This window comes from Chiloscyllium punctatum, chromosome 14 (assembly GCF_047496795.1).
Source record: "Chiloscyllium punctatum isolate Juve2018m chromosome 14, sChiPun1.3, whole genome shotgun sequence".
NCBI lineage: Eukaryota > Metazoa > Chordata > Chondrichthyes > Orectolobiformes > Hemiscylliidae > Chiloscyllium > Chiloscyllium punctatum.
The window spans coordinates 29,754,073-29,780,840 of NC_092752.1; the positions used below are offsets into that span (position 1 = coordinate 29,754,073).

At 42.3% G+C, this 26,768-nt stretch overlaps 1 protein-coding gene across 3 annotated transcripts in view; it reads right to left on the reverse strand.

The window, feature by feature from the left end:
- Positions 1-24,953, reverse strand: part of LOC140485692 (alpha-1,3-mannosyl-glycoprotein 4-beta-N-acetylglucosaminyltransferase B-like) — a 242,426-nt gene extending 217,473 nt beyond the window's left edge. For 2 of the 3 annotated variants that reach the window (XM_072584115.1, XM_072584112.1), the window contains exon 1: positions 24,139-24,953. In XM_072584115.1, coding sequence (XP_072440216.1) covers positions 24,139-24,229 — 91 coding nt within the window. In that variant the 5' untranslated portion in view covers positions 24,230-24,953. The remainder of the gene's footprint in view (positions 1-24,138) is intronic. The other variant, XM_072584111.1, reaches the window with a different exon arrangement.
- Between the last annotated feature and the right edge of the window lie 1,815 nt (positions 24,954-26,768).

Here is a 26,768-nt window from a genome sequence, read left to right on the forward strand (position 1 = left end):
CAAAATGCACTCTTTTTGTGAACATTCTGCATTAAAAACACAGCAGTAAAGATATTTTAATACAATACTCTCACCTGGCTAAAGCATGACCACTAACCCAACTGTTTTTTGTTTAAAACAGACATTGTAGAATTTCAAACAAATCAGGGGCTCAAGACACTCAATCAATTTGTTTTAAGGTTACAAGTTTGAAAATTTAAAAAGGACGTAATGTTGTACAATTTCAATGTAAAAACAAAATCCGTCCCACTACACAACCCACAAAACACATTGAATTGAGATCCTGATTCAAACAAGGCAAAACAGTTACCTAAAAGGATTTTCTGAACCAGTATTTTAACAAACCAAAAATTTTACACATCAAGCACTCTCAGTCTGGCACAATTTACATTGAAACTTCCCCACTCGATCCAAGTATTAGTACAACCTTAACTTCAGTGTTTGCTCAGTTTCTTTGCACCCTCTCAATGAAATTACACTTATAAAAAGAGAAAATGCAGCGGACCACATGGCGGCATAGTCCAAGCCACTCTTTTCCCCCCAGAACAAAGACTCACAGAGCCTCAAATTTTGCCACAAGGGGACTTTAACCCTTTCTTTACTCCTCACAGGGGCTTGAACCCCACTTAAACACAAAGAACTCGAACCCCAATTAAACACAGAGAACTCGAACCTCAATTCACAGAATCCCTACGGTGTGGAAACAGACCCTTCAGCTCAACAAGTCCACACCAACCCTCCAAAGAGAAACCCACCCAGACCCATTCCCCTACTACTCTACATTTTACCCCTGACTAATGCACCTAACCTACATATCCCTGAACACATTAGGCAATTTAGCACAGCCAGTTCACCTGTCCTGCACATCTTTGGATTGTGGGAGGAAGTCAGAGCACCTGGAGGAAACCCACCAGACATGGAGAGAATGTGCAAACTTCACACAGACAGTTGCCTGAGGCTGGAATTGAACAAGTGTCCCTGGTGCTGTGAAGCAGCAGTGCTAACCACTGTGCCACCAGGCTGCCCAAATTAAACACAGAAAACTGGAACCCCAGTTAAACACAGAAAACTCGAGCCTTGCTTAAACACAAAGAGCTCGAACCATGCTTGAACATAGAAAGCTCAGACCTCAGCACAGTGCGGAGGACTTGAACCTCAAATCAGCCCACCCGGTAGACTCAAATGCCAGTATTGCACAGAGGACTTGAACTTCAACCAAACCCACCTCAGGGGACTCAAATCCCAGTACCGTGCAGAGGACTCAAACTTCAACCACACCCCCCTCCCTCCAATGCAGCACAGAGGACTTGAACCTCTGCCTGCCAGCTCACCTGCGAAACTCTCTCTTGACTGAACTAATTACTGTTTGAGGAATCTACAGAATACAGAGCGATTGAATGATGGGACAGTCAGCGGCACACAGGAATATCGAGGGGAATTAAGGTTTAAAATCTTAGTTTGGGGGCCCATTCGTCGAGACACTGATGTTCCAGGCAGCTGCTGAAACCATCCAATCGTAACTATTCGTTTGGATCCTGCTGACTATGCTAATATTGTTGTTCTGTTTCCCCAACCCCCACTGTCAAAGCAAAATGCTTAGAAACACAGAGTAGCTATACCTCCATCGTCTTTATTCTGGGTCCTGGAGGGAGAGAGAACGATCGCTCATGTGCACAGAGACATGAGTTCACGGTCTTTTCTTATTTTAAAGGCAAATTGGTGCCCTTAATATGTGCTCCTTCTTCTCCAACCGTGGCTTCCCACCTACAGTTGTTGACAGGGCTCTTGACAGCGTGCGGTCCATCTCCCACGCCACGACCCTCACCCCCTCCCTCCCCTCCCAGAACAAGGATAGGGTCCCTCTTGTTCTCACCTTTCACCCCACCAGCCTTCACATGCAAAGAATAATCCTCCACCATTTTCATCAACTCCCAACACGACGTCACCACTAAACACATCTTCCCTTCCCTCCCCCATCTGCATTCCGCAGAGATCGTTCCCTCCAGGACAACCTAGTCCACTCCTCCGTCACAACTAACACCACTCCCATCACACATGGCACCTTCTCATCACCTCTAACACCTCTCCCATCACACACGGCACCTTCCCATCACACCTAACACCTCTCCCATCACACACGGCACCTTCTCATCACACCTAACACCTCTCCCATCACACACGGCACCTTTCCATCACACCTGACACCTCTAACACCTCTCCCATCACACACGGCACCTTCCCATCACACCTAACACCTCTCCCATCACACACGGCACCTTCCCATCACACCTAACACCTCTCCCATCACACACGGTACCTTCCCATCACACACGGCACCTTCCCATCACACCTGACACCTCTAACACCTCTCCCATCACACACGGCACCTTCCCATCACACACGGCAGCATCCCATCACACCTAACACCTCTCCCATCACACACGGCACCTTCCCATCACACCTAACACCTCTCCCATCACACACGGCACCTTCCCATCACACCTGACACCTCTCCCATCACACACGGCACCTTCCCATCACACCTGACACCTCTCCCATCACACCTGACACCTCTCCCATCACACCTGACACCTCTCCCATCACACCTAACACCTCTCCCATCACACTTAACACCTCTCCCATCACACACAGCACCTTCCCATCACACCTAACACCTCTCCCATCACACCTAACACCTCTCCCATCACACCTGACACCTCTCCCATCACACCTAACACCTCTCCAATCACACCTAACACCTCTCCCATCACACACAGCACCTTCCCATCACACCTAACACCTCTCCCATCACACCTGACACCTCTCCCACCACACACGGCACCTTCCCATCACACCTAACACCTCTCCCATCACACCTGACACCTCTCCCACCACACACGGCACCTTCCCATCACATCTAACACCTCTCCCATCACACCTGACATCTTTCCCATCACACACGGCACCTTCCCATCACACCTAACACCTCTCCCATCACACCTGACATCTTTCCCATCACACACGGCACCTTCCCATCACACCTGACACCTCTCCCATCACACCTGACATCTTTCCCATCACACACGGCATCTTCCCATCACACCTAACACCTCTCCCATCACACACAGCATCTTCCCATCACACCTAACACCTCTCCCATCACACACAGCACCTTCCCATCACACCTGACACCTCTCCCATCACACCTGACACCTCTCCCATCACACACGGCACCTTCCCATCACACCTAACACCTCTCCCATCACACACAGCACCTTCCCATCACACCTGACACCTCTCCCATCACACCTGACACCTCTCCCATCACACACGGCACCTTCCCATCACACCTAACACCTCTCCCATCACACCTGACACCTCTCCCATCACACCTAACACCTCTCCCATCACACACGGCACCTTCCCATCACACCTAACACCTCTCCCATCACACCTAACACCTCTCCCATCACACCTAACACCTCTCCCATCACACCTAACACCTCTCCCATCACACCTAACACCTTTCCATCACACCTAACACCTTTCCCATCACACATGGTACCTTCCCATCACACCTAACACCTCTCCCATCACACCTGACACCTCTCCCATCACACACGGCACCTTCCCATCACACCTAGCACTTCTCCCATCACACACGGCATCTTCCCATCACACCTAACACCTCTCCCATCACACCTGACACCGCTCCTATCACACCTAACACCTCTCCCATCACACCTAACACCTCTCCCATCACACCTGACACCTCTCCCATCACACCTAACACCTCTCCCATCACACCTAACACCTCTCCCATCACACCTGACACCTCTCCCATCACACCTGACACCTCTCCCATCACACATGACACCTTCCCATCACACCTGACACCTCTCCCATCACACACAGCACTTTCCCAGCACACCTAGCACTTCTCCCATCACACACGGCATCTTCCCATCACACCTAACACCTCTCCCATCACACATGGCACCTTCCCATGCGATCACAGAAGGTGCAACACCTGCCCCTTTACCTCTTCCATGCTCACCATCCAAGGCCCCAGGCGCTCATTTCAGATTAAGCAGCGTTTCACTTGTACCTCTTTCAATTTGGTCTATTGCATTCGTTGCTCCCAATGTGGTCTCCTCAATATTGGAGAGACAAAACGCCGACTGGGTGAACACTTTGCTGAGCACCTTCGGTCTGTATGCAATCAGGTCCCGGACCTTCCTGTGGCTTGCCACTTCAACACACAATCCTGCTCCCATGCCCACATGTCTGTCATTGGCCTGCTGCAATGTTCCAGTGAAGCTCAACGCAAACTGGAGGAACAGCATCTCATCTTCCGACTAGGCACGTTACAGCCTGCCGGTCTCAACATTGAATTCAACAACTTCAGATGATTATCCCATCTCGACCCCTCTGTTTTCATTCTGCTCCATAATTTTATTTCATTTATTTTATTTATCTTTTTTTAAATTTTTTTTCACTGTTCTGTACCTCTTATTTCTTGATTGTCTCTCTTTCTCTTGCTCTCCACTCTCTCATCACCTTTTTCTTTTCCTCTTCTCTTCCTCCTTTGCTACCCTTCTCCCCTGTTTTCCATTTTGCCTCTGCTTCACCCATCCCCCCCATCTCCCACATATTTTGTCACATAGCACTGGCTTCAGCCTGGGGGTCATTCACAGCTCCTAATCTCCCTATCATCTGTCATTATAATCTGTGATAATGCACTGTCATTATCACTTCTTTATTGCTACCTTTGCCTCAGGAGCCATGACTCACCTTCTCTCAGCCTAGTATAAATACCTCCCTATTTCTCCCTTTTTTTTTAGCTTTAACAAAGGGTCAGTTAGACTCAAAACATCAGCTATTTTCTCTCCTTACAGATGCTGCCAGACCTGCTGAGATTTTCCAGCATTTTCTCTTTTGGTTTCCGATTCCAGCATCCACAGTAATTTGCTTTTACATTCAAACAGAGATTCTTACAGGCAGGAGGGAACAGCATCCAAGAGAGAGATTTCAGAAGAAAGTCAGAGGAATTCTTTACTCAACTCAACTTGGAATTCCCCTAGACTCACATATCTTGTAACCGCTACAGCTCAAAGCAAAGTAGAAAAACCTGAACTGGGAGAATTGGCCACTGCTCTAAACTAGATTTTTCAGCACCTCTGCCTTTAGGATCTTTCTCCAAAAAAACCAAGGGCATCATCGTCACACCTCCTCCTTAAAAAAAAGAACCATCAATATATAAATATGGCTTTATTTTAAACCCCTTAGTCTTACTGTGCATACACTACAACATATATATTACATTGCCTCTAGGCATATAAACATTCACTATTACATTCTATTTCAGTCTGTTTACTCCTGCCACCGAATGCCTCCATCCTTCTTCATTCCAGTCTTGACAACGCATCGACAATTATATTTTCCTACTACTGGATTAGTGGTGCTGGAAGAGCACAGCAGTTCAGGCAGCATCCAAAGAGCAGCGAAATCGACGTTTCGGGCAAAAGCCCTTCATCAGGAATAAAGGCAGTGAGCCTGAAGCATGGAGAGAAAAGCTAGAAGAGGGTGGGGGTGGGGAGAGAGTAGCATAGAGTAAATGACCTGGGAGTTGCAGTGGGAGAGGGACTCCCTAAGATTCTTGTAGAGAGAGGAGGAAAACTTCTTCAAGGCAGGCATCCTTGCAAGAGGATTCGCAGTAGGGTTAAAATCAACAAGGTAAAAACAATGACTGCAGATGCTGAAAACCAAATACTGGATTAGTGGTGCTGGAAGAGCACTAAAGCTTATCTCTCCACGCTTCAGGCTCACTGCCTTTATTCCTGATGAAGGGCTTTTGCCCGAAACGTTGATTTCGCTGCTCGTTGGATGCTGCCTGAACTGCTGTGCTCTTCCAGCACCACTAATCCAGTATTTGGTTTTCAGCATCTGCAGTCATTGTTTTTACCTTGTTGATTTTAACCCTACTGCGAATCCTCTTGCAAGGATGCCTGCCTTGAAGAAATTTTCCTCCTCTCTCTACAATTATCTTTTCCTGTCCTACCACGTGTATAATTTTCAAACTTAATGGGTACAATAATAAGCTACATCTAAACAGTCTGGAATTTTTGTCCTTAAATTTCTCCAAAAACTTTAATGGGTTATGATCAGAATATATAATTGTCTCAGTCACATTACTGACAATATAAATTTTAAAATGTTGTAATGCCAACGCCAAGCACAAGGTCTCCTCCTCAATTGTGAAATATTTCTGTTGATGAAATATTCAATAGGTCTTTCTATCTTTCATCATCATCTCGTAAGAGCACAGCACTAACACCTATATCACTCGTATCAAAGGCCTTGTATCGTATTATAATTGAATGACTTTGCATAGTTAGGTGTGGCTCATACTGGGGCAGTGGTTAACACAGCTTTCAGGCTGCCAAATGCCTTCTGACATTCCTCCATCACTGAAATTTCTGCACTTCTTCAATAAGTCAGTGAGCAGAACAGCCACATTGCTAAAATTTGGCATGAATTTCCAATAAAACCCAATGAATCCCAGGAATTGTAGCACTGCTCTCTTTGTCAATGGTATGGGTAACTCTCCAATTACCTTTGTTTTCACATTCCATGGGTCCACCTGTCCATGTCCGATAAAATGGCCCAGGAACGTGAATTGGGCTTTGGCAAATTCATTGTTAGTCATATTTATCACCAAGTCTACCTTGAAAAGTTGATCAAATAATTCCAATAAGTGCTACAAATGATCCTTCCACGTGTGACTAAAACTCACCAAGTCGCCAATGTATACCACACAATTGGGTAATCCAGAAATAACTTTATTGGTTAGTCTTTGAAATATGGCTGGCACATTTTTCATATCAAATGACAAGGCTTTAAGTTGATACAGTCCATTTATTGTTATGAAAGCTGAAATTGTCTTTGCTGTTTCAGATAAAGATCAGTATCCTCTGCAAAACTTCAATTTAGGAATATAAGTTACTTATCCCACCTTCTCAATACAGTCTTCCAAGTGTGGAATTGGATATGAATTAGACTTTGTAATTGCATTGACTTTTCAATAATCTACACACAACCAATGGGTACCATCTGGTTTTGGCACTATTACATTGGGTGAGCTCCAGTCACTGCAACTCACTTTGATTATGTTGTCTTGGGTCACGCATTCAATTTCATTTTGAACCTATACCAACTTTATGGGGTTAGGTCTACAAGGATGTTGCTTAATTGGAAGCTGGACGCTACTTTTCACACCAGCTTCCAAAGTAACATACAAACCCTTCCTCTCTTCTACAACATTGCATCAGGATTGCTGAGGCACTGCCCGGGGACAATGGCGGTAGCTCCATGAAACAGCCTGTCATTTTCTGTCATGATAGCAGTGTTCCTACTCTCATCCATGCCACTCTGTCAATGCTCTTGCTGCTGCCTCTCAGCCAAACAGCCCAGATTCCCATCAACTGAGCTGTAGACTGAGGTCATATAGGCTCAAAGGTAAGACTATAACACCATAAGAAATAGTAAAAGAAGTTAGCTATCCAGCCCCTCAAGCCCACTCACCATTCCATAAAATTCTGGCTGATCCAACATTCCTCATGTCCACTTACCTGCCCTTTCCTCATTACCTTTGATTCGCGTATTGATCAAGAATCTATCCATCTCAACCTTAAATAGGCACAGGCCTCTTCCCGCACAGCTTTCGGTAGCAAGGAGTTTCAAAGACTCTCAATCCTCTGAGACACAAAATTCTTCCTAATCTCTGTCTTAAATTGGCACCTCTTTATTCTGAGACAATGTCCTCTGATCCTAGAATCTCTCCTGAGAAGAAACATCTTTTCAGGATTTACCCTGTCAAGCTCTTCAAGAATTCTACAGATTTCAGTGAGATCACCTCTCATTCTTCTAAACTCCAGTGAGAAAAGTCCAAACCTGCTGAGCCTTTGCTCTTAAGACAATCCCTCCATACTGGGATCATCCTTATGAATCTTCTCTAAGCTGTCTCCAACAAAATAATACCTTTCCTTAAATAAGGGGACCAAAACCACTCAGAGTACTTCAGATGTGGTCTCACCAGTATCTTGTAAAGTTGCAGTAAGACTTCCCTGCTCTATACAGTACTGTAACACCCTTAAAATAAAGACCAAGATTGCATTAGCCCTCCTGATTACCTGGATTAGTGGTGCTGGAAGAGCACAGCAGTTCAGGCAGCATCCAACGAGCAGCGAAATTGACATTTCGGGCAAAAGCCCTTCATCAGGAATAAAGGCAGTGAGCATGAAGCGTGGAGAGATAAACTAGAGGAGGGTGAGGGTGGGGAGAGAGTAGCACAGAGTACAATGGGTGAGTGGGGAAGAGATGAAGGTGATAGGTCAAGGAGGAGAGGGTGGAGTGGATAGGTGGAAAAGAAGATAGGCAGGTCGGACAAGTCCGGACAAGTCAAAGAGACAGTGCTGAGCTGGAAGTTTGAAACTAGGATGAGGTGGGGGAAGGGGAAATGAGGACGCTGTTGAAGTGCACATTGATGCCCTGGGGTTGAAGTGTTCCGAGGCAGAAGATGAGGCGTTCTTCCTCCAGGCGTCTGGTGGTGAGGGAGCGGCGGTGAAGGAGGCCCAGGACCTCCATGTCCTCGGCAGAGTGGGAGGGGGAGTTGAAATGTTGGGCCACGGGGCGGTTTGGTTGATTGGTGCGGGTGTCTCAGGGTCAGCATCTGCAGTCATTGTTTTTACCCTCCTGATTACCTGTTGAACCTACTTGAGAATATCCACCAAAGTCAGCGATAGTCTCAACTGGAGATCAGCAGTCTTTCACCAGCTTTGCTCCAGTCACTTAAATACTATACTGTTGTTCATGATCCTTTCAAATAGCACCAGGGAGACCTTTCAATCTGTTTAACATCAATTGAGATAGACAGGGTTAAGACAGGGAAATGCGTGTAGAGTTGGAATCACATCGGTATCCCCACTGTAGTATTACTTTGAATTGGATACTGCCTTGTCACACCAAGCCAATCTGATCTTTCACCTTCTCTGCTGGCCTCCCTCACCAACTGACAGATCAAGCCTGTCAATCAGGAATCATGCTGACTTCTAAACAGGGACCCAGTCATGGATGAAGATCTCGACTTCCAGGGTTCCATGAGCTATCAGATACCCTGATCCTCGTATATCAGAATATAAACATTTCTGCCTTTATTTTACATTAGTCAGACAACGGATTAGCTACAGAAGATAGACGTTAATGAAAATAGATTGCAGACAGTAGAATCATAGAATCCCTACAGTGTAAAAACAGAGTTAAAAATCACACAACACCAGGTTATCGTCCAACAGGTTTAATTGGAAGCACACTAGCTTTCGGAGCGACTCTCCTTCATCAGGTGCTACCACTCTACATTTCCCCGGACTAATAACTTTAGCCTACACATCCCTGAACAATATGAACAATTTAACATGGCCAATTCACCTATCCTGCATATCTTTGGACTGTAGAAGGAAACCCACGCAGAAAAGGGGAGAATGTGCAAACATCACACAGATAGTTGCCTGAGGCTGGAATTGAACTCGGGTCCCTGGTGCTGTGAGGCAGCAGTATTGATCGCTGAGCCACCATGCTGCCCAACTTGGAAACTTGGCAGAATTTCAGTGTCTTGTTGGGAACACTTACCTTTGTGGCAGCAACGTTAAACAGAAGTTATTTATGCTAGTTTTCCAAACTTGAACCTTTAAAATTCCCTTGTGTTTTCTAGGTCAATCCTGCTCAGTCTCTCGTGGTCTCATAAACACATGTGATAATGAAGGCCAAAGGCACTGCAACTTCGAGCTTCCTGATTTTGCACTTGCAAAGTAGTCAGGCTATGCGCATTGAGAATTACAAGGCTCAGCCATTGGTAGTTTGTGAGCCTGAAGACTGCATAAAATTTCAAAGGGTATTTTCACAGCTTGAGATAATATTGTGCAATTATTTTGTTTTGTTCACATTTGGCTGACAAGTCACATCTTAGTGCTTGTGACACTGTGCAACTATGCAATTTTCATGCTGATATTTTCCCATCATAGTTATCAAAAGCAGGTAGAACATTTTCAATGATCATATTCTTATGTGCCACTGTCACACAGAAAAAAGAAAAGCAGAATGGGATGGAAGAAATGAGAGTCAGGGAGCACTTAAGGAAGATGGGCTTCCATCAGATATTAACATTCCTCTCAAGAACAGGCTTTAGGCAAAGCATAGCACACCCTTCCTGATGAAGGGCTTTTGCCCGAAACGTCGATTTCGAAGCTACTTGGATGCTGCCTGAACTGCTGTGCTCTTCCAGCACCACTAATCCAGAATCTGGTTTCCAGCATCTGCAGTCATTGTTTTTAACCACCCTCATTCACACCCCACCCGCAATTTTGAAACACAATTTAAAGGAACCTGAGGAGCAGCTTGTTCACACAGAGGCTGGTGCATGTATAGAATGAACTGTCAGAAGAAGTGGCAGATTCAAGTACAATTGCAACATTTAAAAGGCATTTGGACAGATACATGGATAGGAAAGGTTTAAAGGGATGTGGACTAAATGCAGGTAAATTAGACAATAGGTCAGTTTAGGAAACCTGGGTTGGCATGGATGAGTTGTGTTGAAGGGTCTGTTTCTGTTCTGTATGACTATGAGTCTATCCTAAGGGGTGTCTGGGATACAGCTGCAATAGCAGATGTGGATCTGATATTCTCTAGCAGAATCAGTACAAGAGCTTGGTGTACATGGATCTGAAGAGGTTAATGGCGAGGAGTGCCATAAGCATCACCTCTATGACACTTAACAAAACAGCTTTGAATCTTGAAAGAGTGAGATCAAACATCTTGTTGTCCTCAAAGTCTCTGTAATAATGCAACCTGAACCACCTGCCAACATGCAAAACAAAATCCTGTTAACTACAGGACACTCTCCTAGTCAGACCAGGAGGTGCTAAATAAATACTGGATTAGTGGTGCTGGAAGAGAACAGTAGTTCAGGCAGCATCCAACGAGCAGCGAAATCGACATTTCGGGCAAAAGCCCTTCATCAGGAATAAAGGCAGTGAGCCTGAAGCATGGAGAGATAAGCTAGAGGAGGGTGGGGGTGGGGAGAGAGTAGCATAGAGTACAATGGGTGAGTGGGGGAGGAGATGAAGGTGATAGGTCAAGGAGGAGAGGGTGGAGTGGATAGGTGGAAAAGGAGATAGGCAGGTTTGACAAGTCCGGACAAGTCAAGGAGACAGTGCTGAGTCAGCACCACTAATCCAGTATTTGGTTTTCAGCATCTGCAGTCATTGTTTTTACCTCGGTGCTAAATAAGTGTCATTTTCTGCACCTAACGAGGACATAGCAGGAACCTTCATCATGAGCAGCAGCTCATACAGCCTGGTGTGTTGGCATCCTCACATACAGAGGGCTTCAGCAGACATGAACCTGCACAAAAGCTGAAGGATCTACTGTGCCAAAAAGAGAAAATCTGAACCAGTGGATGAAATGAGAAGTAGTTGGGATGACAAAACGAAAAGGGCCTTGGTGAGGCTACACTTCAAGTATTACCTGCCGCTTTGGTCTTCCTACATAAGAAAGGATATATTTGTCATAGACTGAGTTCACTAGGCCAATGTTGGGGACTGTATGATTGTCCGAGAAGGAAAGTTGGTTTAGCTAGGGCTAAAAGGGATTGGATATAGAAGGATGCGAGGGAATAGGATTGAACCGTATAAAAGTCTAAACAGGGCTGGACAGATTAGATGCAGGAAGGATGTTTTTCTGGTTGGGGCATCGAGACTCATGGGTCACAGGATATAGGCGAGGCCATTTAGGACTGAAATGAGGCCACATTTTCTCTCTCAAAGTTTAGTGAGCCTATGGAATTGTCTGCCACAGATGGCTGTGGAAGTCAGGTTGCTAAATATATTCAAGAAAGAGATCAATCATTTTTTAGATTTTAAAAGTTTTCAAACGGTATGGAGAAAACTCAGGGACATGGCATCAGCATGATCATATTGAATGGTGGAGAAGTCCTGAAGGGCTGAATGGCCTACTCATGCTCCTAGTTTCGACACTTCTGTGCTCCAAAAAGGTGGGTGCAAACAGCCACAGAGAGAAACAGGAAAAATGAGATCAGAACCAGCTTTTAATTAATCCCATCAATATTGCAACATCTCAAAAATTCTCTGTGGTTTGTAAAGTACTTTGGGATGCCTGAGCTACCAAACATATTTTGATCATTTAAAACATTTAAGCATTCTTAGGTGAATCCTGTTATTCTGCGCCTAAGTAAACCCAAAATGACTCTGCAGAGTCAATTGGACTATCCAATCTGAGGACAAGGTAAAAAGCAAAAACACAAGAGTTACATTCTTCATCTATTTTTGGACTGTTGGATCCAATGTTAATTGTTATTAACTGGACTGAGTATACAAAGGGGGAACATTAACAAAGATCTACTGCTCTACTTCTCTCATATATAACAACTAAATATTTTACCTTGAAATTCTGCAAGAATTCTGATGGAGAGTTTTCAGAACACCCACAGAAATAGCACAAAGTTAACAGACTTTGGGTTTACCCATTTCTTCTGGCTTTGTGCCAATTTGTTGCTACAGTCATGACTCAAGATCAGGACAGTACAGATTATTTCAATATCAATGGAACTGAAGAACTCTTGTGGGGTAGTGGTAATGTCCTGACTCTGGACCGAGAGACCTGGGTTCAAATCTCATTTGCTCCAGAGATGTCTAATAACATCTATGAACAGGATGATTGGGAAAAATAGGTTAAATCAGAAAAAAAATTGATGATTTGAAAAATAATAAATCGGAGATGGTGGTGGTTAGTAGTTTACAAAAGAAAAGACCATGCTGATGTCGGTGATGGGAAAGTCACTCAGCTGTGTGTGATTGTACTCCTGGGTGAAGAATAAGAAGAAATAAATAAAGATCAGAGTGCCCTGTTTCTCCAGTGTAGTGGTGAGCATGTTCATTTTACTTGTGAAAGGTCCCTAATTTGAAACATCAAGAAGAGAACACAAATGTGCTAGAGAAAGTAAATAGAGAGAAACAGTTTCTGTTCAAAAATGGACCATGAACCAAAGGTTGCAGATTTAAAGTGCTTTGCAAATGTGAGACATGAAAAGCCTTTTCACACAGTGAGTAGTTAGGGTTACGAATGCGGCTGAGGGTTCAATTGAGGCATTCAAGAAGGCATTGAATGACTATTTGGATAGAAATACTGGGCAAATACTGTGGTATTAATGCTCATTTGAAGAGTCAGTCCAGACACTGGGCACAACGGTCTCATTCTGCTCTATTACACTTCTGTGATCCTGTAAACCGCTTCAAGAGCTATCACTAAATGCTCCTCTATCCATCATCATAGACACAAAAAAACACTCAAAGTGACAGTGAAAGATTTGGCACATTTCACCCCAATGAGTCAAGTAATGATCAAGCTCCGAAGTGACGGTCCTTTTAAATTGTGTGTCGAATTCACAAAGGGCTTTAGTGATAACTCTCCCACCTGGAATATGGAGAATCCTGCCAACCGAATATCGTCAATTTGTGACATTCTTAGTAGTCATAAATTAATTAAAACCTGGATATAATGGATTAGATTCAATGAAGTTAAGCTAAAGTAAACTTAGTTAATGAATACCCAATAAGAGGCTGATGAACCCACTTTTGGAGGTATCGTGATCTAAATAGATCCTCATTCAAGAGTTTTGTCAGGAAAGTTACAGAGAAGCAGCATTTACAAAAGTGGAAGGATATCTATCGTCCCTTCAGCATCAAGTGAATATATTTTGGGGTAAATCTTCACTTTATGTAATAATAAACTCAGGAGAGCAAATTAACTGGAATGGAAATAAAATGCTGGAGAGATTGAAACTTGCTATTGCCAGTTTCACACAGTTTCAGAAAACCAAGGTCGACTACCTTGTGGTTAAACTGTACAGTAGAAATCTACTCAGATGTAGCTATTCAATGTCTAATGTAGAACAAATGTGATGGTTATTAGGTATCCTTCAAAGCAGAACTAAAATCAAGAGAACCAGGAACAAAACCAAAAATAAACTGTGAAAACATTCAACATATCAAGCAGCAACAGAAGTGATGAGGCAGGTTAGCGGGGAGGGCATTTAATTGGCAGGTTAATAGCATAATTTAACCCTGCCACCTTCCAGCCTTGAAAAGAATTAAAGTCTGGACGAGAAGGTTCTATGGTCAACATCACCAACTTGCTGCCAGTGGAGGCCCCAGCCTTAAAGAACACTGTGAATAAAACAGGTGCAGGCTCACCTGCAGATATATGGCCTTATGCTGGCTCCTGTTTACTTAAAGGATCAGGAGTTGGCAGAAGGTCCCTTGATACCTGATCAAGGTGTGGATACAGGCCAGGGCTGTTGCAATCCTCATCTCTGGAACTCCTTAGCAATTCCAGGCTGCAGTTCCAGCTGAAGCTATGATTTCCTCTGAGGTACTGCAGAGGTTGAAGCTGACAGCCTCTGATTAATCAGAAACTCCTGGGAAGCAGAATCTCTGCCCCTAGGGCTTAATTCCAGGGTACAGCCCACTGGTGCCCCAAAACTATTCAAATGGCAAAAGATCTGATAAGATTTCTTCAGGAGATGCAACACAGGTCTCTTGTTCGCTTTAATTTCTCAGGTTGATGACCTTTCATCAGAATCATTCTTCTTTTTTACCCTCACTGGACATTTTGGAGACTTTGTAAAAACAATGACTGCAGATGCTGGAAACCAGATTCTGGATTAGTGGTGCTGGAAGAGCACAGTAGTTCAGGCAGTATCCAAGTAGCTTTGAAATCTACGTTTCAGGCAAAAGCCCTTCTTAATATTTATCTCATTACTGAAACAAGAAGACAGCATTGTTCTGCATATCTTAAAGGTAACTCATGCAATCATGGGCCAAAGTTCTGGGCGTGTTACTCTGCAGAGATGAGGAACCTTCTTAATGAGTAAAAAGACTGCATCATTTATAGAATCCTTTTGTCTTCTTTTTTTTTCTATCTTGTGACCCAACATTGAAATTTTATTCTTGGTTTTGTTGTGATTTCTGCTTTGGAAAAGGATCCAGTGGTCTTGGAGCAAGGGCCAAACTAAACCACTAGGGCAATAGAAAATGTTTGGGTCTATTTTTTCGACCTATTTTTCCTTCACAGTTTGCATTTATTTTACACTTCTCGTTGTCCTGCCAGATTATCACCTACATGGAATTGAGAAAAATCTATGAAATACATCTTTTTTTTGGAAGGAAGGGACTATTTTGCAGATAAGAGCAGGTCACCTGCACTTAAGCAAAGCTGAATGCACAAGATTCTGAGTAATATTTGTCCATCTTGACACTTAGATATTTAATAGCAATATCACTTTGGTGCATTATATAGCCAATCAATCCCTTTGAATAGCAGGGTGAAGTTTTCTACTGTGGGAATATGTAACAAAATAGTAAATGCACATTTGCAATTTTTAAAAATTCATTTGTGGGACATGGGCATCACTGGCTGGCTAGCATTTATTGGCCATTACTATTTGCTGCCTCCTTGAACCACTGCAGTCCATATACTGTAGACTGACCCACAATGGCATGAGAGAGGAAATATAGGATTTTGACCCAGTGACAATGAAGAAATGGCGATATATTTCCAAATCAGGATGGTGAGTGTCTGGATGGGGAACTTACAGGTGGTGGTGTTCTCATGTATTCGCTGCCTTTCTCCTTCTAAACGGAAGTGATTGTGGGTTTGGAAGGTGCTATCTAATGATCTTTGGTGAAGTTCTACAGTGCATCTTGTAGATAGTGCACAGTGCTGCTTCTGAACATCAGTGGTGTGTTATGGACCATGCTAGACCCCCTGAAGAAAGTAGCCCGGTCCCTAGCTTTGCTAGTTGTTTAAAGCAGGTGTGAGGTAGATAGCCCAGGAGTGACGCAGCTGGCCTGACCACTTAGTTTTAAACAAAAGAGAGTTTTTTTGCAAGATTACTGAATAAAACACAAACAAAAGAGAACAGAATACAGAATAACTTAACTTATCCAAAAACACTGCAGATTATCCCAACTTAATGATGCTGTTCCAAATACTTGCCACAATCCCCAGCAACACTGCTTGGCAAAAAAGATAAAATCAAACACAGGGTCTTACAGGAGAAAGAAAGAGAAAGAGAGAGAGAGAGTTGGCAGAGGCATTCAGTATACAACACCTTCTTCTATGTCACTGTTTCTTGGACCAGCAGCCTCAAACTGACTGCTTTCAATGAACAGCCAGATTGCTATATATATTAAAAAAACCAAAGAAAAGCTGAGCTGGGAGAACTAGCCACACCCCTTTCATTGTACCAGTGTTTTTTAAAACTTGAAAGCCTTTTGCTTGAGGCAGTGTCTGTTATCTGTGATCAAATTGGTCTAAGACCTTTCAAACCTAAGCTTTTCAGAATCACTGCTGTTACGACCTCTCTGAAAAAAATGCCAAGGACAACATAATCTTGTTAAAGGAGCAGCATCATCACAGTGTGGAAGGAGTGAATATTTGCAGACATGGTGCCAATCAAGCAGGCTGCTTTGTTCTGAATGGTGTCAAGCTTTTGTGTTTGGATTTGCATCTATCCAGACAAGTGGGAGTTTTCTATCAATCCTGACTTGTGCCTTACAGATGGTGGATAGGCTCTAGGAAGTCTGGAGGAGAGTTACTCGCCACAGTATTCCCATCCTCTGACCTACACTTGTGGTCATTGTGTTTATGTGGCAAGACAAGTTGAGTTTTAAATTTTGCAGAATGTAGTGATTCTAAATTTTACTTCATTTTAATGTATTGGCAGACTGTCAATCCAAGCAAATGTAGCCTTTATCTGTACAATCAGCAGCTCAATGCATTACTCTCCAAAATCACTATTACAAGTATAGGGTATTTTCTCAATTTTCTCAAAGTACCACAGTGTAGGAAAATGAATTGTGCTTTATGTTTTTAACAGTACTCCAAGTGACCACTATTTAACTATAGAGCAATGTACTCAGTACATTTGACACTATTATCACAGTATGATGTGAACTTAATTTTAATTATTTACTTCTTCAGGCTTTTCAATGGTATACTGAAATGAAGTATGATGTGCTCTTTCTTGAGCTGCTTTGCTTCAAAGTAATCAATAACATAAGAATATTTATAATTTGGCTGAGACACAGTGACTGCTGGAGAAACTCAGCAGAACTGGCAGCATCTGTGGAGATGCTGTTTCAAGTCCAGTATGACTCGTCATCAGGGCTGAAATGGGATAGAAAGTATTTTGGTCAATGTTTTTGACAGAGGCAGAGGAGGAGCAAAGGGAGTGGGTGGTGTGGGGGCCCAAAACAATGGGTTGCTGATGTTGGCTTCAGAGCTGTAAAATGGGTGTAAATTAAGGTACAAAAAGAGAGACCGTGTATCGACTCTACTAAGAATGAAGCAAACAAGACATAAATAAGATAAAGCTGGGGGAGAGGGGATTGTTACACCTTGGTCCATTTCTTACACTTCCTCATTCCCCAACAGCATCCTCGCATGCCATTGCAGAAGATGTAACACTCATCCACTTGCCTCCTCATTGCTCAAACGTACCTTACAGTTAAAGCAGCATTTCATATGTACTTCTTTAATCTAGTCACCTTTATTTACCATTCACATTATGGTCTCCTTTACATTGGCAAGGCCACATGCAGACTGAGTGACTACTTTGTAGAATGTCTCTTCTCTGTCCATAAGAGTGACCCTGGTCTAACAGTTGTTAGCCAGTTCAATGAACCTCCTTGCTCTGATGCTAACATCTTATCTTGGGCCTGCATGGTGGCTCAGTGTTGCACACTGCTGCCTCATAGTACAAGGGACCTGGATTTGATTCTAGCCTTGGGTGACTGTGCAAACTCCACACAGACATTCTCCCCATCTCTGCATGGGTTTCTGCTGGGTTTCTTCCCACAGTCCATAGATGTGCATGTTAGGTGGATTGGCCATGCTAAGTTATTCCATAGTGTCGAGAGTTGTGTAGGCTAGGTGGATTAGCCATTTGAAATGCAGGTTACAGGGATAGTGGGAGCCTGGGTCTGGATGGAATGGTCTCCGGAGGGTCAATGCAGACTTGATGGGCCAAATGGCTTCTTCTGCACTGTTAAGTACAATGCAAGCTGGAAGACCAAATACCCCATTTTCTGATGAAACACTTTACAGCCTCCAGGATTTGATATTGAATTGTGTAACCTCAGAGACTGATGAAATGCTGTCTGTTGTCCATCTTTCTTCTCCATTATTCTCTCCCCTGTCCCACCACAAGATCTTGTTTACTTTGTTCTCATTAGAGTGGACACATTCTCTCCCTTACAAACCTCAACTGACAACCATTTTACGTATCAATTCTTGTTTTTCACCAACATTAACAACCCTTTGTGTTTGTACTGGACCTCTACATCAGCCATTCCCTTTTCCCTTCCTGTGGTTCTGTTAAAGGTAATTAAAGAATAACACTTTTCCAACTCTTCCAGTTCTGAAGAAGAGGTATACTGATCTTGAAATGTTTACTTTGTTTTTCTCTCTCTCCACAGATCCTGTCAGACCTGTTGAGTTTCACCAACATTTTCTGTGCTTTTTTCAGATTTTCAGCATCTGCAGTATTTTGCTTTTATATACTACTGGGCTCACTGAGTTAAATGATTATAACTTACTTTACATAATACAAAAATAGCAAGCATACTTTTCTCTAGATCAATAAGAGGCCATTCAATCATGGTGAGCAAAAAAAGTTAGGAGATTCTATAATTAGGGGTACTGTAGGCAAACTAAAATAGGATATGCAGGGAATTTAGGAAGTAAGAGGTTCAAACCAAGCCAGAAAAAAGAAGGGGACTTTTTTGTACTCTTTGTAAGAGGACCAAGTCTCCCACATGGTGCGTTGCCTGCTTGGTGCCAAGGTAAGGGACATCTCAAGTAGGATATTGGAATGGAAGGGAGAACAATTCAATTATTGTGGTCCATTTTGGGGTGAACAACAGAGGCAAGAGATCCTGTTTGGGGAATATCAGGAATTGGGAACAAAATTAAAAAGCAGAACCTCAAATGTTATAATCGCTGGACTACCACAAGAGCCACTTGCAAATTGGCATACAGGTTTTGAAAATTGGTAAGTAAACATAACGCTAAAGGAAAGATGTGGGAAAGAGAGGTTCCATTTCATGGGACACTGGTATCAGTAATGGGACAGGAATGCATTGTGTCATTGGGACAGGCTTCACCTGAACCAAACTTGAACCAATGTCTTTGTAGAAAGGCTAAGTAGAGTGGTCACAAGGACTTTTACCTAGGCAGGGAGGGCTCTGGAAAAGCGGTGGGGGTGCAATTAATAAGGTCTCAAAATTAAATAAGATGACAAACAGTCAGGAATCATACTTCAGGTACAGCAGGTAATGGCAAAATTGTAAGAAGTGCATTGATTAAATTGGAAAAAATAAATAATAAATAGGTGAACAAAGCATGAGTGCTGAGGAACGGTTGCAGTTTACGCCCCAAATAAGAATGCTGCACACAAAGAAAGGGAGTTACTTTGGTAGTGGGTAAGGTGTTGGAAAAGCTTATAAGAGATAGGATTTATCATCTTCTGGAAAGGAATAATTTGATTAGGGATAGTCAACACGGCTTTGTGAAGGGTCGGTCATGCCTCACTAACCTTATTGAATTCTTCGCGAAGGTGACAAAACAGGTGGATGAAGGTAAGGCGGTTGATGTGGTGTATGTGGACTTCAGTAAGGCATTTGATAAGGTTCCACATGGTAGGCTACTGCACAAAATAAGGAGCTTACGGATTGAAGATGATTTAGCAATTTGGATCAGAAAATGGCTAGCTGAAAGAAGACAGAAGGTGGTGATTGAGGGGAAATGTTCATCCTGGAGCTCAGTTATGAGTGGTATGCCACAATGATCTGTTTTGAGGCCACTGCTGTTTGTCATTTTTATAAATGATCTGGATGTGGGTGTAGAAGGATGGTTTAGTAAATTTGCAGATGACACTAAGACAGACATAGTTGTAGACAGTGCGGAAGGATGTTGTGGGTTACAAAGGGACATAGATAAGATGCAGAACTAGGCTAAGTAACAGCAAATGGAGTTTAATGCAGAAAGGTGTGAGACAGTTTACTTTGGAAGAAGTAACAGGAATGCAGAGTACTGGGTTAATGGTAAAATTATTGGCAGTATAGATGAACAGAGAGTTTTCTGTGTCCAGGTACGTAAATCCCTAAAAGTTGCCACCCAGGTTGATAGGGTTGTTAAGAAGGCATATGGTGTGTTAGCATTTATTGGTAGGGGGATTGAATTTCAGAGCCGTGAGGTCATATTTGAGCTGTACAAGACACTGGTAAGGCCGCACCAGGAATATTGCGTGCAGTTCTGGTCACCGCATTATAGGAAGGATGTAAAGTTCTATGTTCTATATTCTAAATATACAGAATGTAAGGAATAAGTGAAATGAGCCATTGGCACAATTTCAAACTGGAGATTACAGATATAATAGCCATTACTGAGACATGGCTGCAGGATGGTTGGGACTGGGAAATGAACATACAGGCTTATAAGGTTTAAAGGACGGACAGAGAAAATTGCAGAGAACGTGAAGTAGTCTTACTGATTAGAAAAAAAACTTCAATGGTGAGGGAGGATATTATAAGGGTAAAGCATTTAGTGAAAAAAAAGAGGAACTGAGGAATGGGAAAATCTAAAACCATAACATGCGTTATGTACAGAACCCCTGGTAGCGGCTCTGAAGTGCTAGGTTGTATAACTGCAGAAATTAAGGCATGTGTATAGCAAAGCAAAAGTACAATTAATGGAAGATTTTAACTTTAACATAGTTGCTTGTCCGCCTCTTCCAGTCTATCAGAAAGGTAGTAAATTTCTGGATTGTGTCAGAGATAGTTTCCTTTTGCAAAATGGCCATATTGCAAGGGACAAGCAATATTGGATTTAGTAATGAGTAATAAGCCAGATTTAATTCGTGACCTAATCGTGCATAAATATTTGTTAAATAGCGATCATAACGTGATTGAGTTCAATGTAACATTTGAAAGTGAAAAGCATGAACCAGCTACTAAAGTTTAGGCAAGGCCTATTTTAATGAGATGAGAGTAACTGTCCACAATAAACTGTGAAAATCTGCTAATGGGTACAACAACTGAAAAGCAATGGAGCATGTTGAAAGAAACATTTAATGCAATAAAAATTGAGTTTATACCCATGAGGAAGAAAAGCTCTGCTTCACAAAAAAATTATGGACTTGGATAACTAAAGAGATAAAGGGACAGCATAAAAAAAACAAAAAAAGGTTTACAAAATGAAAAAAAAAGCACAGTTCCAGCTGAATGGGAAAGATACAAAGAACAGTAAAGGGCCAAAAAGCAGCTTATAAGAGCCACTAAAAGGGATTATGTGAGGAAACTTGCACAGGACATCAAAATCAATAACAAGAAATTTTACAGTTACATAAATGGAAAGCAGGTGGTCGGGAGCAATGTTGGTCCACTAAAGACTGAATGTGGGAACTGAAAGTATCAAAGACTATGGGGAAATGGCAGAAATGTTGAATAATTAATTCACCTCAATATTTACAATAAGAAAGAAGGATACCTTGCTGAAAGTCACAAGGAAATTAATAGTGGATCAAAGAAAGGAATTGAATAAAATTAATAGAAGTAAAATAATGGTAATGAGGAAATTAATGGAATTAAAGAGTGACAGATCTGTAGGACCTGACAGTTTTCATTTGAGGGTATTAAAGGAAGAGCACATTGTAAATGCCCTAACTATAATCTTTCAGAGGTCCCTAGACACAGGGGTTGTCCCACTGGATTGGAAAATTTCACATTACTTCGCTTTTTAAGGAGGACAAAAAAAGGAGGAAAACCAGGAAATCATAGACCAGTTTGTCTAATATCTGTGGTGGGGTAATTTTTGGAATCAATAATCATCGATGAGGTAACTGAACATCTTGAAACTTTTGAGTTAATCAGGAAGAGCTAGCATGGAATCATGGAAGATTTCAACTCTAACATAGATTGGGGGAAGTCTTCAAGGTATTAACAGGAAAAGGCGGAGGAGAAAAAGATAAACAATTTACAGACAGGGAATAGAAGGAAATCGTTCAGGTGCAGGCAGATGGAATTAATTTGGAATGACACCACGGTCAGCATAGGCATGGTGGCTGAAGGGTCTATTATTATAGTGTACTATTCTATTCCCACTAGTTGGGCATTGTAGAACTAGGCAGAGCCTAAGAATTAGGACCAGACAATTCAGGAGAGAATTCTACTCCCTTGGTAGTAGACGATTGAAACTCTCTTTCACAAATGGCAGTGAATGCTAGATCAGTTGTTAATTTAAAATCTGAGATAGATCAATATTTGTTAAGCAATGGTATTAAGGGATATGTGCTGAAGGCAAGTAAATGGAATTAGGCCACAGATTAGCCTTGATCTCATTGAATAGTGAAGAGCCTTGAGGGGTTGTTCCCATGTTCCTACGTACTCTCTTACATTCTGCCTTTGGACTTAGCTATGACTTTGCAGCTTCTTTCTCCTTATGTTAAAAATCGGACTAATCTTGCTGAACCTGATTTGTCTACTCTTGTTTCTCTTTGTGTAATTTTAGCAAACTGTCAAATCATCCTGACCACACTATCAGTGCCTAGCAAAAAGACATTTATTAAGCACAAAAACTGTCACTTCATTACATGCTTTGGAAGAATAGAAATGCCATTTGCATTATACTGCTTTCACTTTTCTAACATAAATGTTTGTGAATACACATTGTTTTAATTATCAACATGTTAAAATTAACCCATTTTGCATTCTTTGAAAATATGGTCCCAAAAATCCTGATCCATTACAAATTCCAAACAAAATCTCACATAGACACAGCAATAGATCTCTAAGACCCTCAGGTCTGTTTATATTCAATAAGACCATGATTGATCTTTGAGTTAAACATGAATCTGCATTTGGCTCTATGTCACTGAACAGAAGTTTATTAATCTCAAGTTTAAAGTGAACAATTGACAAAGTATCAGTTATTACTTGTGGAATAGATTTCAAACTTCTGGCATTCCATCTATGTAGAAGTATTTGGTCATTTATTCATTGGACTTCAATCAGATGGCTATACAGTATTAATCTCCAATGCAAAGCAGTTTTGCATGAAAAAGTCTTACTCAAATTATTGAAATCATTATGAAATCGTTATTGAAATCACTATGTCCCTGAGGATAGGCAATTCACAAGTTTAAAAAAAGCAAATGGTTATTGGAAAACATGATCAGTCCACCTAGAGGGAGAGAAATAATAACACTTAGGACCTACATTCAATCTGGTCTAATGAAACCGTTGATGGCTTGTCTTCATGCTGATGTAATTCACTCAAGTGAATACAACAGTAGCACAATCATGACTTTGAAGAGTAGAAGGCACAGAGACCTAAGACATTTGGGGCCAATTTTCAAAACAAGTTTGAATTTTCAAAGCAGGCAATATAAATCCAACCTAACAATAAGGTCACTGCCTGAGGTGTTTCCACCATTGTATATCAAGGGACTGGAGACTTTGGTCTGTATGCCTGACAAGGAATGAAAGTTGCCAATATCAAGAGTTATACAGCATGTTCCACTCAATACAAATTGTACATGAAAAGTTTTGTTTTATTGCACTTTCCATAATATTCAAGTTCGATGTATTGTAATTACCTTTTTAGTTTAAACATTTTTTAAAAGTTTTTGGTCGGAAAAAAACGTCAAACTCTTCCCCAGAGAAGTGTAATTCCAACGATGTTTATTTAAACTCAGCACTTTTTAAATCTGGACTCTTCGCTTATTACTATCTGAATCAATGAATATTGGCGGGTTTGTGATTCCAGTATAAACGTACAGAAACACGTAAAATAAATATGCAGGATAGAAGAGTTGTTCCTCACTCCAGAACAAAGAGTACCAAATACAGTCAAGTAGCGTCCCGATTCTATTGGGGAGCAACTTCAACCTGCTACCGGCTAGTCACTGTAGAGTACAAAGTGTCCAGACAGAAATGCCACACATACCTTGCATATTCAGCCGGGCAACGAACCAGGACATAGAAAGAAATGTACCCAGGACGAGCACTGTTAAAATACTTTCATTCCTGAACTTCATCTCATGTCAGAAAGAGATGACAAAGCGGACAGGTGTTTGCTGGTGCTGGATATCGTGTCGTTTGAGGTCTGGGAGCGGGCTTTGAGATTAATCCAGGTCAGCACTGTCTCTCTTTCACTCTCTCCAATAGTCCTGCTTTTGATTTGCTCCTCTCACTCAATCTTCAGCTATTGTCCACTGTCACAGAATCTCATGTGAGCACTGTTCCACCTTGGAAATGTATTCTCTCTCTTCCTTCATGCGTGCAGTTCTCAGCTTGTTCAAAAGTTCCCTTTCCCGGATTTACGTTTTTAATTACTCTCCACTCTTTTCTCTTCCGGGATTTCCACAATCATTTTTTTCTATCTCTTCCTTCTCCGGCAGCTCCCCTCTTTGAGTTGCTGCTGAGTTCAGTGACACGCTCAGAGATCCCTGGCTTAGTCCCTACCGAATGTCTCTTTCAGCTCAGACGATTGCCATGGTTTCACGAGTCTCTGTTATTAACCCCGTGGGTATCCGCCCTCACCGCCACTACCCTTCCTTCCTCTTGAGTCGTTGTCGCTGAAGCAGCTGGTCTCCCCTCTCTCACACACAACAAACACACGCATCCAGTTCCTTTATTTTCTTTCACTTCTCTCTCAGACATCAACAGGGGTTGCACTCTGTGTGACTTAGGTGTTGCTTCCCGTGTGTTTCTATCTCGGATATCGTTCTTCCTGGGTGTCTTCCGCGTGTTACCCCTGAGCGGATCTCAGGCATTGCTCTATGGAGACATCGGGTTTGTCCCCTGATTGTGTTTGCAGGGTTTACTCCGTGTGTGTGTGTAGATGTGAGGTTTATTTGCCTGTGTGTATTTTGGGGTTTACTGCCTGTGCTTATATTAGGGTTTGCTCCCTTTGTGTGAATGTGAGGTTTGTTCCCTGTGTGTATACACTGGTGAGGTTTGGTCCTTGTATGTGTATTTTGAGCTTTACTCCCTGTGTATTGTTGTGGTGCAGCTGCTTACAGCTTTTTCAGATATTGTTCCTTCGCTCTACCCTAGATCAGTTTTCTATTTTTATTTTCTGCCCCTCATTTTCCAACAATGCCAATCTCAAAATAAAGCATAAACTATAAGTGGTCTGCTGCCTATAACTGCACGAATTTTATTCGGCCCATTCCTTTACACTATCTTTCAATTCCTGTTGCATAACTAATGTGTGCATTGGTCATATTTGTATTTCTAATGATGATGTGCTTGCGATTATAACGACGATAAAAATAACTCACGAAATTTGTGAAAGTGATGATTTCATATTACATTTAAATACTTAAATTATTTATGAAAGATGTTTTCTTGGGTATCTCTATTCTTATGCAGGGGTTAGTTTTTTGATCGAGTGAGGAGCTGAGCCAAATACTGTCAGTAGATGTTTCTTAACGTGAAGATATCTATTTTTGAGTAGGGATGAAATTAATTTCAACCCCATCTAGTGGCATCCTTCTGTAGTGCAACGTTTGTCGGAGCTGATGAGAAGGTAGACTTCTACAGAAATTTATGGTTAATTCCCACGATGTTTCTGTGGACGTATTTTCCCAACTAATCTGTTCAGAAATATTATGACACATCTCCGGAGTAGGGGGCTCAGAGGTCGGGTCAGTACCACAGCCCCACAAGAGCCCTTTATATAGAATTTGCGGGCACTTTAGGTACACAGTTAATTTACACCGGTTTAATTTTTTTTTAAAAAAGACGCAACAAAATTATCCTATCAGTTGTGGGCCTCGCTGCCTCTATTGCTGAATGAACGTGTTCACTAGCAGCAGAAATAACACGATGAGGAATTCAGATTTGCCAACGCAACATAATTCAGTTTATGTCAAATGCAGAGGAAGGGGACCTGGTAGCAGTGGCAATGTCACTAAAGCTAGCCAAGCATAGAATCTTAGCATCGGTAAAATGCGGCAAGAGGCCATTCAGCCCATCCAGTCCGCACCGACCTCCGAATAGTACCCCACCCTGTCCCCGGAACCCCAATTTACCTTGGCTGCACATCTTGGACACGACAGCATTCCCAACCCACCTAACCTGCACATCTTTGGACTGTGGGAGGAAGCCCACACAGACATGGGAATGACATACAAACTTTACATAGACAGCTACCCAAGGCTAGTAACAAACCCGGGTCCCTAGCACTGTCAGGCAGCAGTACTAACCACTGAGCCACCATTGTGTTCAAGCCCAGCATAATGTTCTAGGGGCATGAGTTCAAACCCCATATAATGGTGAAACCTGAGTTCACCCAAACAGTAAGAAAGACTGGAATGTAGAGCTAGCTTCGTGGTGGCCATGCAACCACTGTCAATTGTTCTTAGAAAAAACAAGTCTGATTTTTAAAAATCCTTCAAAGTAGGATATCTGCTGGCTTACTTGTGACTCCAAATCCTTTGCAATGTACTCAATTCTTAACTGCAGAAACTCAGCAGCTCTGTTAGCATCAGTGGAAAGAAAAAGAGTTGTTTTGTTCTGAAAAACAAGTCATACCAGACTTAAAATGTTGACTCTGTTTCTCTCTTCACA